Source organism: Euphorbia lathyris, chromosome 3 (assembly GCF_963576675.1).
Source record: "Euphorbia lathyris chromosome 3, ddEupLath1.1, whole genome shotgun sequence".
In the NCBI taxonomy this organism is placed as follows: domain Eukaryota; kingdom Viridiplantae; phylum Streptophyta; class Magnoliopsida; order Malpighiales; family Euphorbiaceae; genus Euphorbia; species Euphorbia lathyris.
This window is the reverse complement of record NC_088912.1, coordinates 7,681,858-7,697,195: the sequence shown is the minus strand read 5'-3', so window position 1 is coordinate 7,697,195 and position 15,338 is coordinate 7,681,858. Positions and strand designations below refer to the sequence as shown.

General features: G+C 33.4%; 1 protein-coding gene across 1 annotated transcript; it reads left to right on the top strand.

Moving 5' to 3' along the window:
• The first annotated feature begins 238 nt into the window (after positions 1-238).
• Positions 239-2,008, top strand: LOC136223181 (probable aspartyl protease At4g16563). Its single transcript, XM_066011058.1, has one exon. The coding sequence runs from the start codon at positions 333-335 to the stop codon at positions 1,698-1,700; it is 1,368 nt and encodes a 455-aa protein (XP_065867130.1). The 5' UTR covers positions 239-332; the 3' UTR covers positions 1,701-2,008.
• The last annotated feature ends 13,330 nt before the right edge of the window (positions 2,009-15,338 follow it).

The following is a 15,338-nucleotide window of genomic DNA, read 5'->3' as shown; positions in this document are numbered from 1 at the left end:
TATAACCGAATCTATTCATGAGCTTTCGAACCGAATTTTACCATGTTCAAATTCGATTCGTTTATAAATTGAGTCAAACACGACCGAACTAAACACCGAGCCCCTCCCGAGCAGGTGAGCTCATTGAAAGAGCTGTCAGCTGTTGGGTGCACAAAGACATGCACAATGACAACAAACCATATTCTTATCAACTAAGATAGCATTAACACTCGCACCAAAACAGATTTATGACCAAAACTACCTCAAAAATGTCATCCATCACCATTTTGTCATCTTCTCTTCATTCAAATCTATAATTAAGAACAAAGAAAACCAAGCAAAGCACCATTTCCATGGCTTCTCTTTCTCTGCTCTGCTATCTTCTTCTTCATTTTCTTCTTTCAATTTCATCTTCCTCATCCAAAATCACCATTCCCCTTTCCCACAACTCCTTCACAACCCAAAACCCATTTCAAAACCTCAATCAATTAGTCCTATCCTCCATTTCCAGAGCTCACCATCTCAAAAACCCTAATCCCCATCCTCATCCTGCTAAAACTCAACTCTTTTCTCACAGCTATGGCGGTTACTCAATCTCTCTTTCCTTCGGAACTCCACCTCAAACGATGTCGTTTGTCATGGATACCGGTAGTGACTTCGTCTGGTTCCCTTGTACAAATCATTACCTCTGTAAAAACTGCACATTCCACTCCTCCGCCGGGAAAATCTCTCCTTTTATCCCTAAACGCTCCTTATCTTCAAAGATAATCGGCTGCAAAAACCCTAAATGTTCTTGGATTCATTACGCCCAATTACACTGTCCACAATGTGATAATAACAACAGAAGAAATTGCTCCCAGATTTGCCCGCCGTATTTTATTCTCTACGGCTCAGGTTCCACCGGCGGCATTGCAATCTCCGAGACTCTTCATGTTAATGCCCTAAAATTCCCCAATTTTCTCGTTGGGTGCTCTGTTTTCTCTTCCCGCCAACCCGCCGGAATAGCGGGTTTCGGCCGGGGACCTTTGTCTCTACCGAATCAACTTGGTCTCACTAAGTTCTCTTACTGCTTAATTTCTCATAAATTCGATGATACACCGAAAAGCAGCGCTCTCGTTCTTGATTCTGATTACAACAGCGGTACGAAAACTACGGAATTGATGTATACTCCGTTCGTTGAGAACCCTAAGGTTAAGGATAGGCCTTCGTTTGCGGTTTATTACTACATAGGTCTCCGGCGGATAAGCGTTGGGGGGCGGAGTGTGAAGATTCCTTACAAGTATCTGTCGCCGGGGAAGGACGGCAATGGCGGTACTGTTATTGATTCAGGGACAACCTTCACTTTCATGGCGGGAGATGCGTTTGAGAAATTGAGCAGTGAGGTGATTTCACAGGTGAAGAAGTATAAGAGAGCTGTTGTGGCTGAACGATTGACTGGTCTGAAACCCTGTTTCAATGTTTCCGGCGATAAAATTCTAGGGTTTCCGAAATTGACACTTCATTTTAAGGGCGGCGCAGATGTGGAATTGCCGACTGAGAATTCTTTTGCGTTTGTTGGAGAAGATGTTGCTTGCTTGACGGTGGTCAGCGACGGCGTGGAAGGTCCGGAGGAGAGAAGTGGGCCGGGGATTATATTGGGGAATTTTCAGATGCAGAATTTTCATGTGGAGTATGATTTGAGGAATCAGAGGTTAGGGTTTAAGAAGGAGCTCTGCAAGTGATAGATAGGGGTTGAAGAATTACGGGTCTAAATCAATCTCAAGTTTTCAGGTCGGGTCGGGTCAGTTTAGTCCAGATCGAAATTAAATTTTGATTTGGACTAAACTAATCCGGCCAGCCAATTTCAGTGGTTATTTTGACCTTTAATTCGGGTTTTGAATGCGCAATTTTGAATGTGCAATAAAATTTCATTCTAGTAATTCAATTTTAATAACCATAACCATAAAGTCAAGAATTTTGTTAATTTGTAACAAAAAAAAAAAACCTTTATTAATTAATCATAAAAAAAAAAGCTGGCTTTCTTCTGTAATTATGTGTTTTGAGTATAAATATGGCTAATTTAGAGCATTTTTAAGAAACTTTCAATGTATTTTTTAAAAATAATATAAATAATTAAATTTTAGTAATTTAATAGTCACTAAACTTTTAGTGATTTAAGAGTCATTAAGATATTTCATTTTCAACAATGCTCTTTATATTCACTTTTTATTTATTATTTTATCATTAAAATTATTAATTGTTATTATATTTACCAATAGTATGAGGTGAGAGATTTTTCAATAATAAATTATTAATAAAAAATGAATTAAGAGGTACTAAGAGGTGGAGAGATGTTTCCTATTAATAGAGAGGATATAGAGGCTTTTAGTGATTTGAGGAGCTATTAAGAGGCCGTTGGAGTTGATTTTTCATTCTCTCTTCTCAAATTTTAACTTAAGAGTCAATTTAAGAGGTTGTTGGAGATGCTCTTAGAGAACGTGGGAGCAGAAACCTAAAAATAAATCAACTTGGAGCAGCACTAGTAGCGCCCCAGCCCGAGCCAGCGCCCTTGTGACGACTGGCGCCCCAGCCTGTGCCAGTGTTTTTGTGTGAGTTTAAGTTCAAACCAGATTTTGCATATCATAGAACATGAATTTTCAGTTCTTGCTTTATTGGGTATAAAATGTCAGTTAGATTGCTGTATAATAAACAGGCTAAATACCTTCTCGGGATACATTACACCCGGTAGAGGGCGAGGAACGTGTTGACTGCCCTTTTGCAACTCGAACTGAAGAACTCTGATAACAGATAGAACTTAGATATCCTAACATTATTCCGAGAAAAAAGTACAAACATTTGGTTTACAAGACATCTCTTTCCATAATGTAGTTCCATGAACCGTGAATTTCTTTCGCGAACAATTCCATTAATCCGCCAATTCCACTGCAGCACAAGGCGGACATATTAATAGTTCAAAATCCCGTAATTAAAATCTGAATACAAACAGGAGAAGACTAACCTCAAGCCCCTTTTCTATTTTCATCGTATATTTTGGTCTCCCAGATGCCAAGTTCGAAACAAGTGGTAATAATAGCGAGTCGAACATGTTTGATCTTTTTATGAAAATCTTATCGACATTCTCCATATTTCTCCGTGCTTCATTCTTCTGCGGAATTATCAATCAAGGTGAATCAATTGTTACTTATAGACTTGTAAAAGGGCTAGTTATTTACCTCAATTTCGTCTTCAGTTTTTGGGTCTCATCCAAAAGCAGTTCTTCATCTATAAAGGGAAGCTTACATTTTGTCTTTCACAACACGATAGATGAATTTGTATCGGGGCTGAATCAATTAACATGTTAAGTAATAAATATATCTGCAAACATGCCATATATAGCGCATTCCATCTGTATCAATGTCGAACTATGTCCTTATAGAACCGAAACTGCTGAGAAACTCACAAAAAATGCAAAGAAAAGCTATGAAGAAATAATCTAGGGGAAACTAGAGGCCTTACCATCAGGATGGAAGTCGATAATGTTCAAATCATCATCTATCATTAGCTTCTGATATGCTTTTCGGAAGAAACTGTGAGCTGCAAGAGAACATTCGGAACAATCAACACGTTCTTATTCATCTAAGCTAAATATGTGTTGTATGGAAACTCTTCTTTACTGGAAAATTTCAAAGATGTTCCGGTACTTACTGCATCCGATTTCGTGCAGAGTTTTCTAAGTTTCTGCACAGTTCTGCTCTCTTTTTGAAGATCATCTCTTCGTATGCACCGATCAAAAGAATAAACTTTTCGATATGTTTTAGCTTGAACTAACAATGTTTCTGATCATTTACTTGTTTGTGCACGTAACAACATTTCAAGGCACGAATTAGAAGACATTAGCATACGGTAACTCGAAGAAAACTGCATTACCCTTTGCATATCAACTAGGTAGCCACCCAGATTCTTGAATTTTGCCTAGTAGACGTTCATCAACAAATCGATTGCTCGCTAAAAGTATCAGACAACAGCACAGATTAGCGAAAAAAACGTAAGATTGATGGCTTTTTTCTTACATTGGACAAAAACTTTTCTTCACTAGTGTTTTTACGTTTTGTGTTCGTTTCATTTCCCTTTCCATTACCAATTTCTAGGTAAATTTTCTTAAAAATAACATCTTGTGACGCATAAAAATGTTATGCTGGAACTCCTAATTGATTACATAACCGAAAAAAGATCTATCTTCATCTCTTTACAGGTGATATTGATATGAACATTGCTTAAAGCTTATGAGCAGAAGAAACCGTCCTAATTTGCAAGAAACAAATGCATAGAATTCGAAGAAATTCATTACCTCTCTGAGTATCGAAAAGTGTAGCTCGTTTCTATTACCATTTTCTAGCTAAATTTTCTTAGGAATAACGTTTCCTAGTGCCTGTTTCTGTTTTCCTTTCCATGCAACATAGATTCTAGTTGTTGTTGATTAGAATATTTTGGGGGGGTCGTGCGAAACACTAAGAATTTTTTCATGTGTTTTTCACATTCGTATTCGTATTCATATTTCTTTTACTTTAGGAGGCATAATTGAAAGATCTAACGACCCCTCATGTCCAATTCATTTGGTGAACTCAATAATCAAATACGAAATTAATAAAAGGCAAAAAGTATAGTTAGACTCTTGATCTTTCAGTTTTTGGTTTATTAAGCTATTGATATTTTATTTACCCTGCCCATTTATCTTGTGGACTGCTATATATCGCACCCAAATTCCGGTCCACCGTCCATTTTTGACATATTTGCCCTCCTCACTTTTTCTAACAAAAAATTCAAATTCTCTCAAATCCTCTTTACCTGCTTAGGATTTTCAAAAAACCGAGCTAAAATTCAAATTCTCTCAAATCCTCGGTACCTGAATATACAAAAAATGCATAATAAGTTATCATAATGTACATTAAAAATTAAAGAAAATAGTTCGGGGCAATTTCTTCCGATTTTTTGCCTGAACGGGCAGCCTGTCCGTTTCACCATGGGTGGAAACGGGCAGCGCGTACTGCCCGTTCCGTAGGTGGAACGGGCAGCGCGTACCACCCGTTCCATCGGTGGAACGGGTGGCGCATACTGCCCGTTCCCTAGGTCGAACGGGTAGTTCATCCGTTCGGCCTACGGAACGGGAGTACGTTCTACCTGTTCAGGCAAAAACCGAAAAAAAATAAAAAATTAATCAGACACGTATTTAAGAATCGTAATATTACCTCGTGTTTGAAATCATTATCTTCGGGAATGCTTAGGTTCATTTTTGTAAAATCCGGGATTTTTGCTCGGGAGAGAAAGGGAGAGAGAGCTTTTAAGGTTTTGGATGAAATAAAATGAGCAGGGCAATATGGTCAAGAGGGGGCGGTGGACCGGAATTTGGATGCGGTGAATAGCAATATCCATCTTTTATCCATTAAACTATTGCTTACCAAAGTAGTAAGTTGTGAACATCTAAGTCTGATAAAAATACGTTAATTTCATATGTATTTAAAATTGGGAAAAGTACAAAAATAAACCTTGTGGTTACACCTGTTTTCGAACAACATCTATGTGGTTTAAAAGTTTGCAAAATGGTACCATATACTTCATTCCGTTAGCAAACACATACCAAATTGATTAATGGTGTTAAAAGTCAAAGAAAAAAGAGTTAATTTGGTCTTAATATTTATTTATTTTATAAATTAACCTCTTTTATTATCTAATTATCACAAATAAATCTCAAAATAAAAATTAAAAATCAAATACACCATCTTCTCCATCTCTTATTTTTGTTCTTCTTTCTCTCTTCTCTTTATTAATTTCTCTCCCTAAAATTGGAATGTGTTTTGCTTTGATTTCTCTTTTTACAATTCCTTCAAGGCAAAAAGCATCATGAGGCCCCTGATCTTTCATTGTTTGGTGCATTAAGCCCTCGATCTTTTATTTAGACACATTGAGCCCCTGATCTTTCACCATTTGGTGCATTAAGCCCTCGATCTTTCATTTAGACACATTGAGCCCTTGATCTTTCATATATGGGTGTATTAGGTCCTTCCATAAATCAATTAATATATAGGTTTATTAAGGGCATGTTTGGTGTGACAACAAATGATGTTCTAAAAATAACAAATTCTAAAATAAAAAAATATATTATACAAATTAATAAAAATAATTTAAATAAAAAATAAAAAATTTTATTGAACACAATAAAACCTTGTTTTTCGATAATTATGTTCTAAAAATAAAAATAATGTTAAAATTGAAGCACATTTTGTGGAAATAAGAAGGGTAATTTTATCAATAACAAGTAACTACAAACAACTGTTCATGAAAAGAGCTTTTCGTGAAAAGCTCCAAAATGTTGCAATGTCCAGAGAAAATGCGAAATGCTGCAGTTATATAAACCTAACCAAACATGCCCTTAATAAACCTATATATTAATTGATTTATGGAAGGACCTAATACACCCATATATGAAAGATCAAGGGCTCAATGTGTCTAAATGAAAGATCGAGGGCTTAATGCACCAAATGCTGAAAGATCAGAGGCTCAATGTGTCTAAATAAAAAATCGAGGGCTTAATGCATCAGACAATGAAAGATCAGGGGCTTCAGGATGCTTTTTGCCTTCCTTCAAATATTAGCAACAATTCCTTCATTATCAAACAGATTCAACAATCAATACGACGCCCTTACAAGTCACATTTTTCTACTTCCTCTCAACTTATCACCTCAGAAACCAACAACTTTTAACTTCAAATAATCTCAATTTGCTTGTCACTATTTTCATTTTTAACCTTCCAAACGTTCAGATCCATAGATCTAATCTAATCTAACCTACTATACACATTTATCAATACCAGAAACAATATGAAAACCCCCCAATTTCACCAATTAATCTCAGTTATCTCACAGGAAATCCATACAAAATCAATGTCACAATCGCAACACTCAGGATCTACAATTTTCAGGATAGTTAATTTCTCTTACTAGAATTGGCACCATGTTGGGGCTTACTTGCGTTAATTAACGGTCTCCAGCATCCTCTTGCTGATCTCCTTAGAATACATTTGGAGGATTTCCATTTCACGACAGGGATCGTCTTCCACGCCATTTTGTTCAGAAGCCGTGGCGGCGACATTGAAAGACTCTTTCTCGATGATTTTGGCATTCGTTGCCTCATCGGGCAAAACTGTGCCGTAGCAGTGATTAAGAGGAGATGGAGAAGAGAAAGTATCGATGAGGTGTTTAATGATGACGTCGCGAGTCCTCTGAGACGGTGGCCGAATTCGGAGACAGAAACTAGGCTTATCGGGTGATTGAGGAAGAGAGAAGGCGTTGGCTTTTTTCAGTTTCTGCCATTTCCTTATTACCCACCGAGCTTGAAGATGGCTTTAGTTACTGTTTATGGTTTATAAATTAGGAAAATTAGAAAACTAGGTTAAATAGAAAGTTCATTTACATATTTAATCCATTTACTCAATCTACTACATATCTAGACTGTTTTGTGTAACTTTTCCATAATACCCCCAATCTTTCATCTTCCTCTTCCTCTTCCCTACGGTTTCCTCTTCACCCAAAATGGCTCCTCCTCCTTCCACAGAGATCTAACCTGCAAAATCCGTTGTTGTTTGACGGTGTTCTCCAGCAACTCCTACTCCGGTGAGAGAAAAGGGAAGCGAACGGCGGTAGAGAAAAAATGAGAGGATGATTTTAGGGCGAACGACGGTGAGAGAAGGTGAACGACGGTAGAAGAATGTGAACAATGAGAGAAAAAAAGAGGAAGAATGCGAACAGACAGTTGAAGAAGGTGAACAGTGAGAGAAAAGATGAGAAAGAAGGCGAACAACAGATAAAAGGGAAGAAAGAGGGCGATTTTAGAGCGAACGACAACCTCGTTCCGTGAGGCGGAAGATTGGAAAACGCAGAGAAAATGCCTAATTCTATAAATCTCACTGAATTATTGTTGGTGTATTCATCTATTGTTGGTTGTCATTTTTTTGTTATATACCACTTAGCGAATTTTGTTAAAAACACATCCAGACTTTGCATATGCTAACTAAAATCATCAACTAAACCAAACATTCGCTTCGCAGGCTTCGCATATGCTAACTAAAATCATCAAATAAACCAAACATTAGCTTCGCAGACTTTGCATATTTAGCTTCGCAGGGTTCGCATATGCTAACTAAAATTATCAACTAAACCAAACATTAGCTTCGCAGGTTTCGCAGGGTTCGCAGGCTTCGCATATTTAGCTTCGCAAAGTTCGCATATGCTAACCTCTGCGAAGTCAGACGGGAGGAAGACAGCCGCGCGTAAATATTGAGGGTATTATGGGAAAGTCATACAAAATCAGTCTAGATATGTAGTAAGTTGAGTAAATGGGTTAAATATGTAAATGAGCTTCCTATTTGACCCATTTTTATAATTTTCCCTTATACATATTGTAAAAAGAGAAATCATAGCAAACACATTAATTCAATTGATTTTTGGTTGAGAAATTAATAAAGAGGAGAGAGAAGATAATAAGAAATTAAAGAGATGGAGGAGAAAATGGTGTATTTGATTTTTAATTTTTATTTTGAGATTTATTTGTAATAATTAGATAATAAAAAGAGTTAATTATAAAATAAATAAATATTTGGATTAGAATTCCTTAACTTTTAACTTTTTTAAAACGATGTATTGATCTCAAACTTGCTTAATACTTAAAGTGATAAGTCGTTCAATTTGTTGAAAAACTTTTTGTATGCCATATAAATCTTAAGGGTTATTATGTCACTTTAAGTAACTGCAGGAAGCTAATCCATTGTTTTTAAAGTTTAAGAGCTTTTAAGCAATTTAAGTGAGCTAATTGGTTTATTTCAAAGGTGGGAGAATGTTTTAACTTTCTAAAAGGTGCAAAAAATACCTTTAAGAATAATTTTAACTCTAACGTCTAAATTGGTATAATTTTATCATTAACATTGATAAATTTGTCAATTTAAACATTATTATAAAATACAAATATTTTGTTTCTTATTGGTTCTAAAAAAATTCACAATTCTTTTTTATGATTTAATAATAGAATTAGAAATAAATATTTTTAAATTTGATAAAATATTTGAATTTGTTTCTTCCAACTCGTACAAAATACATTATAATTTTTAATTTTTTAAAAAAAATAAAATTCACGTCTGTCATATATTTGCCCCCTGGACTTTCAAAGTGTTATGATAGCCTCCTGAACTTGCATAAAATGTTCAGTTAGCCCCATGAACTTGCGTAAAATGTAATCAATTGATCATTCGGTCGTAAAAAAATAAGTTAAATGTGAAAGATGTATTCCACGCATCTTAGAATGTTATTACATAATTCAAAAATAGATTAAAAAGGAAGTTATTACTTGCTCAACTATAAAACTTGTATTTTCTAATATTAGAACCGTATATCTCGATTTTGGTCGTTTTATTTTTTTTTAAGACTTGGGGAATACATCTTTCGCATTTAACTTACTTTTTTTATGACTGAGTGATCAATTAATTACATTTTATGTAAGTTCAGGGGGCCAATCAAGCTTTTTGGACAAGTTCAGGGAGCAAATGATGTATTAAGCCTAGATTAAAAGATTCATAAATGAGAAACACATTTTGATGAATTATTTATCAAATTGACTCAACTTGTCCATATTAGAGAATATAATTACACAAGTTTAGACGTTAAAGATAAAATTACTTTTAGATTTCTGCACGTCCCTAGCAATGTATCAGTACACAATAATACATAAGAGTCTGAGTGAAAAACGCATAGCGGTCTCAATGTCTTTTGCTGCCTAAAACCTTCTCCATCTTTGCCGATTCATTTTAGCTGAACAACTCTATCTATATATTTATGTAAATGTAGGCAAAGTTAGAAACTTTAAACAAGCGGGGGAAGGGGAACATTGATTCGATAAATTTAAATATTGATATTTTGACAGGTTATTTGTAATTGTGTTATTAATAAAATAAATATTTTAGTCATAATTATTGAGATGCAAGTGTGAGTTAGTTGGTGTTAAAAGTCCCACATTGGAAGATTGTGAGATTGGTGAATGATATATAATTGGGAAGGATCCATTAACCCACTACCTTAGGGTTTGGGGTTAAGTGTGGTGTCAAACCCATTACTATATCCATTCACAAGGCTCAAAGTTTCTCCCTAATCCTAAAAAGGCTCCCCGGATTACCCAACAATAATTAATATTTGAAATGTTTGAAATGATAATTAAATAATGAGATAAATAAAAATATACCGGTTTATTTAAATTTTGTGTTAAGTAGTGTCCGTTTAAAAATATTAAGGTAAAATTGTGGCAGAATACTCATTTGGCTCCCTAAAGTAAAACTTGAAAGTCAATTAGGCAATTAGATCCTTGAACTAACCAAAAATCATCAATTGAGTCCTCATTCTAAACAAAAATCTACAGAGATTATTACAGTCTATATGGAATAGTTACATTTTATGATTTTAAAATAAAATGAGGATCTAATTGATGATTTTTATTTAATTTAGAGATCTGATTGATGATTTTGATAGTTTAAGTTGCTAATTAACTTTGGAGCTTCCGTTTGGGGACTAAAATGGATGTAATGCCTAAAATTGTACTTCTAAAAAAAAATTATACCTATGGCTTCTCAACACATTTTAACCCATTAGCTGTTTACTAAAAGCCCTTTCAAGGTGATGATAGAAGCCCACTTGGCCCATTTTAAGATGACCCAATCAAATCAACTTCCCATGCCCCCTTCAACAATGTCACTTGCATCAAATAGTAAAAACAAATAGAGAAATTTATAGAGAAATGCAATTTTTAAAAATTATCTACTATTATATTAAATAATAATTAGTTTTTGGCTCATGCGATGTGTAGATTCATTTCGGCATATAAATATTAAAAACATTTGTAATTTATATGTGAAGTGATTAGCGGCAATTGATCCATTTGAGATATACGGGTTTAGACATACCTTATTGAAAAGCATAACATGTAGATTTCTCAGAGTAGCAAAAGCGGATCTTAGCATGATGATCTTGTACCATTGCTAATAGGCAACCACACATCGTTAGCCGGGAAAGACTGAATAATCCACAGACTAAAATGAAGAAGAGAGAGAAAGAGAGGCGCGTGAGAGGAGGAGGAGGAGGCAACAGTGTGTGGTGATAGGGTTAAGCCTATTTATAGGAAGCTAAAACCTTAATCCTCCATTTCTTAAGATGGGTTTGGCCTGTTCCATTTCGGACGGATCGAATTAATTATATCCATACCCAACTAATCCTAACAATATAATTAAAATTAATGGCATAAAGATATTATCTAAATTAAATTAAAATATTTTATTTTTGAATTTACTTTAAATAATTTTTTATAGATAAATATAATAATATAAATATAATTAATATATTATATTATATTTTTTATCAGTAAAAAATAAAGAAATGATACATCAGCTCCGTTATTACTGTTTTATATTATATATAGATTTGAATTAAATAGATTAAGTTATGGGAATAAGGTCAAATGCTCGAACCACCCGCCTACCCGTGGTTAACAAAAGTCATGATAAGAATAAAGGAAGATAAACTATAAACTATAGTTAATCATTATTTTGAATATATTTTAGGACCTAAAGTTTATAAATTAAAGATACAGGTTTACATCTATTTTTAATTATTTTCTTTTTGTACAATTTAATTAATTTTTTATCATATGAGTAGGATAACTAATTAATACTAGCTCATTAATAATTATTTAATTGAATTATTATATTTAATATGGTTGTTAAATTGGTATTTTTTTATTATTAAAAATGCTGAATAAGCTTGAATCTAACGGTGGTCATTCAGGATCCAAGTGAGTACTACTGCATCATAGAAATGATTGTTATTAAGGATTGAAGCTATAAAACCGATCTCTTTCTCCTTTGCAAGCTCGACTCGAGCTAATAACTCCAAAACTCAAGCTAAAACTTTACAAATTTTACTTCCAATTTTAAATTTTTGTACTTTTCTTTTTAGTTCGTATATTTTCTCGTATTTTATTTTACTTTTATGCAATCAAATTTTAGTTTTTGCACATTTCTTTTATTCATAACAATCATCTAAAAATCATATTAGGTACAATTTGAAATTTGCAAATACTATAAACAGTCGGTTCAAGGGGAGCTGTCCTAGGCGGTTCGATTTAAGAAGGCTCCAATCGAGAATATATTTCCATTAAGACATACGATTTATAAGGTCTATAATTCTAAATATATTTCAATTACAATAATTATTTAGATCTCAATTGTTAAAAATCATATATAAAAATAATTACCAGATCTGAATTTAATAGAAATCATAATATAGTCTAACTAAAATCAAATAAAAAAATCGAAAACATCAACATACATTATCATTTTTCAATCATTGTCACTCAATAAGAATAGTACAATAGGAGTCCTTTAAAATTTATTTCACAATTTCGCCCTTAACACCAAGAGTAGAGTATAAAAAAAAGGGTTCTGATATTTACAGCCCTTAGGGCTGTAAATAAAATCCAAAAATTTCTATTACAGTAAAACCTCTATTTAGGAATACTCTATATAGGAATAACCTCTATTTTGTTATAAAAAAACTCGGTCCCAACTTGGGCTAGTTATAAATAGGAATAACCTCTCAAACGTTATTTGTTATACACTTTTCAAGTCCCACATTTAGAAACTATGCCTCTATATAGTAATATATATATATATATATATATATATATTAAGAATTCAAACTAAATTATAAAATATTAAAAAAAATATTGAAATTATCTATGAGTTGGAAACACAAACTACAACTTGAAATTATAAATATTTAGTATTCTCATTGATGTTTATATTTTTCCCATTAAACTCTTCCAATTATCTATATATTGAAAACGTAAACTCTAAATTGAAATTCTAAATATTTAATTTGTTCCATTAATTCCTATTGTTATACATTATATATAAACCATGCATGCCTATGATAAAAATTTAAAATTTTATGTGTTGAGAAATTTTATTATACCAAACTCTATTTAGTAATAACCTCTCAATTGTTATACAAATAGCTTGGTCCCAAGTGTATTCCTATATAGAGGTTTTACTGTATTAGTGTTAATTTAGTTTTTCAATACATAAAATTTATTGATACTTAAATGCTTAAATATTTAAATGCATATATTTATAATAGATTGTTATATTTTCAATACAAATAAATACTTATTTTAAAATTAAAATTCTCTTTTTTTATTATTATATGTGAATAATTAATACTTATATACAACTCTAAGGGCTGTATATATCATTTGCCAAAAAAAAAACTTGGTTTATGCGATTTGCAAACACAATCACCTAGTTAATATTTTGTAAACAAGGATTATGGTCTGTGTAGTTTATAACTAAAGAATTTGTGAGTTAATTTCAGTAAAAAAAATACATGTGGTTTAGTTAATTTGTAGAATCCGACTTTATATATGAACTAATTTACAAAATTCAACTTTTTAATTTCTTTAAATCGCTTCCTTTTTAAATAATAGATATAACAAATTTTAATGAAATATTTGAATTTCCAAACTCCACAAACTACGTACCTCTGATCATAATTTTTTAAACCATGATACTGCTTACCAAAAAACAAAAAGAGTCTCTCTTTATACTTTGCTATAATAATACAACTTTTCATTCTTTATAAATTATCTTAAGGGTTTGACTTTTATTTGTTTTTTATGTAAAAAATTAAGTAAATTATAATTTCATTAAATTAATTTATAGAAAAATAGAGTATAAAAATTAAGAGTTTAATATCTCTAAAATACTGCATATCAAATGTCACGAGGCCAGGTCGGAATCAGGCTAAACCCTCGTATGGTGCCGAGAACTCCTCGGATCCTAGGCCAGCCAATTCCTATCGAAGAGATCTATCCCCTTTAAGCATCAAGCATCCCATTAATTCGTTTGTCGATAATCCGTTCTGGATGGACTCCCTGTGGTTAAATCTCGTCTTACAAAAGACCCGCACTATAAGCTAACTCGGGAGTCCAAAGTGTCCATAGGGATTCCACCCTACAGAGACATCCGCCTCCCTTCCCAAAGGCCGGATGGCCCATCTCCTAGGCCCTAGTGGACTAGGATGGATCGCTTAAACCAGTCCTGAAAACTGGCCCAGCGATTGGCGGAGATCCGACGCTTGATGAACCTTGTCCCTCCATAGTATTTCTTATACTAACTTAAAGCCCACGGCCAATGGACATTGTCATATTGATATGTCTCATTCACCAATCGCGGCCATTCTTCCCCAATCCTCCTCGAAGCTTTGCCACAGCTCTCGTCAATGTTTGGCCCGACGCTTGGGATGACCTTGCCTACGCCTAGGGTCGAATTTGCCTGTGGCCAAACTCTCCCTCATAACATAAAAAATTGATTCGATTTCTACCATCATTCCGATGCTTTACAATCTTCGACTTACGAAGAACTTTTTCCGCTGCACCCGCAAAATCCTTCTCCTTAATAGTAGCGCAAAAAAATTTCTCGAAGTTTTGAAATGCGAAAAATTTCTTCCCATTATTATTGATTTTCTATCTGGATCTTCTTTGACTATAGGAGTAGAACTATATAAAATTATAAATGTGAACTTTTTATATTTAATAAACTTTATGGATAAAATAAAAAGAAGGGTAATCAATTTATTAGTCCCTATATTTTGACAAAACACACTATTTAGTCCCTGTATTTTCAAAAACAAATGGTAAGGTCCCTAACCTTTTTCTCAATGAACTGTTTAGTCCTTCCGTCTGTTTGTTAGATTTTTTACTGTTTATGACTTCGGAAATGACTAAATTACCCTTTATTATAGAAGAAGAAATCCAATTTTAAAAAAGCTATTTGTATGGAGAACAAGAAAAAGAAAAGACCGAATGCTTACGAATTTGAACGATTAAGAAGAAAATCAAGAAGAAGAACACTCAAAGTTGATTTCAGATGCATTAGAGTTTGAAAGAAAGGAAAAGAAGAACACAAATCCAAATTGACTAACAAAATCTTCATGAGAGTCTAACGACAGGGACTAAACAGTTCATCGAGAAAAACGTTAGAGACTAAATAGTTCATCGAGAAAAAGGTTAGGGACTTTATCGTATGTTTTTTCAAATACAGGGACTAAACAGTGTGTTTTGTCAAAATATAAGGACTAATAAATTAATTACCCTAAAATGAAATATAATTTTATATAATATTCAATATTTTTTTTTTGGTAAGAAGGGAAGAAAAAAAACAAACAAACAAAAACCTAATCCGGGATCAGTCTAGGAAGACTGGCCCCAATCCTATCCTCAAGAAGAGAAGGTAA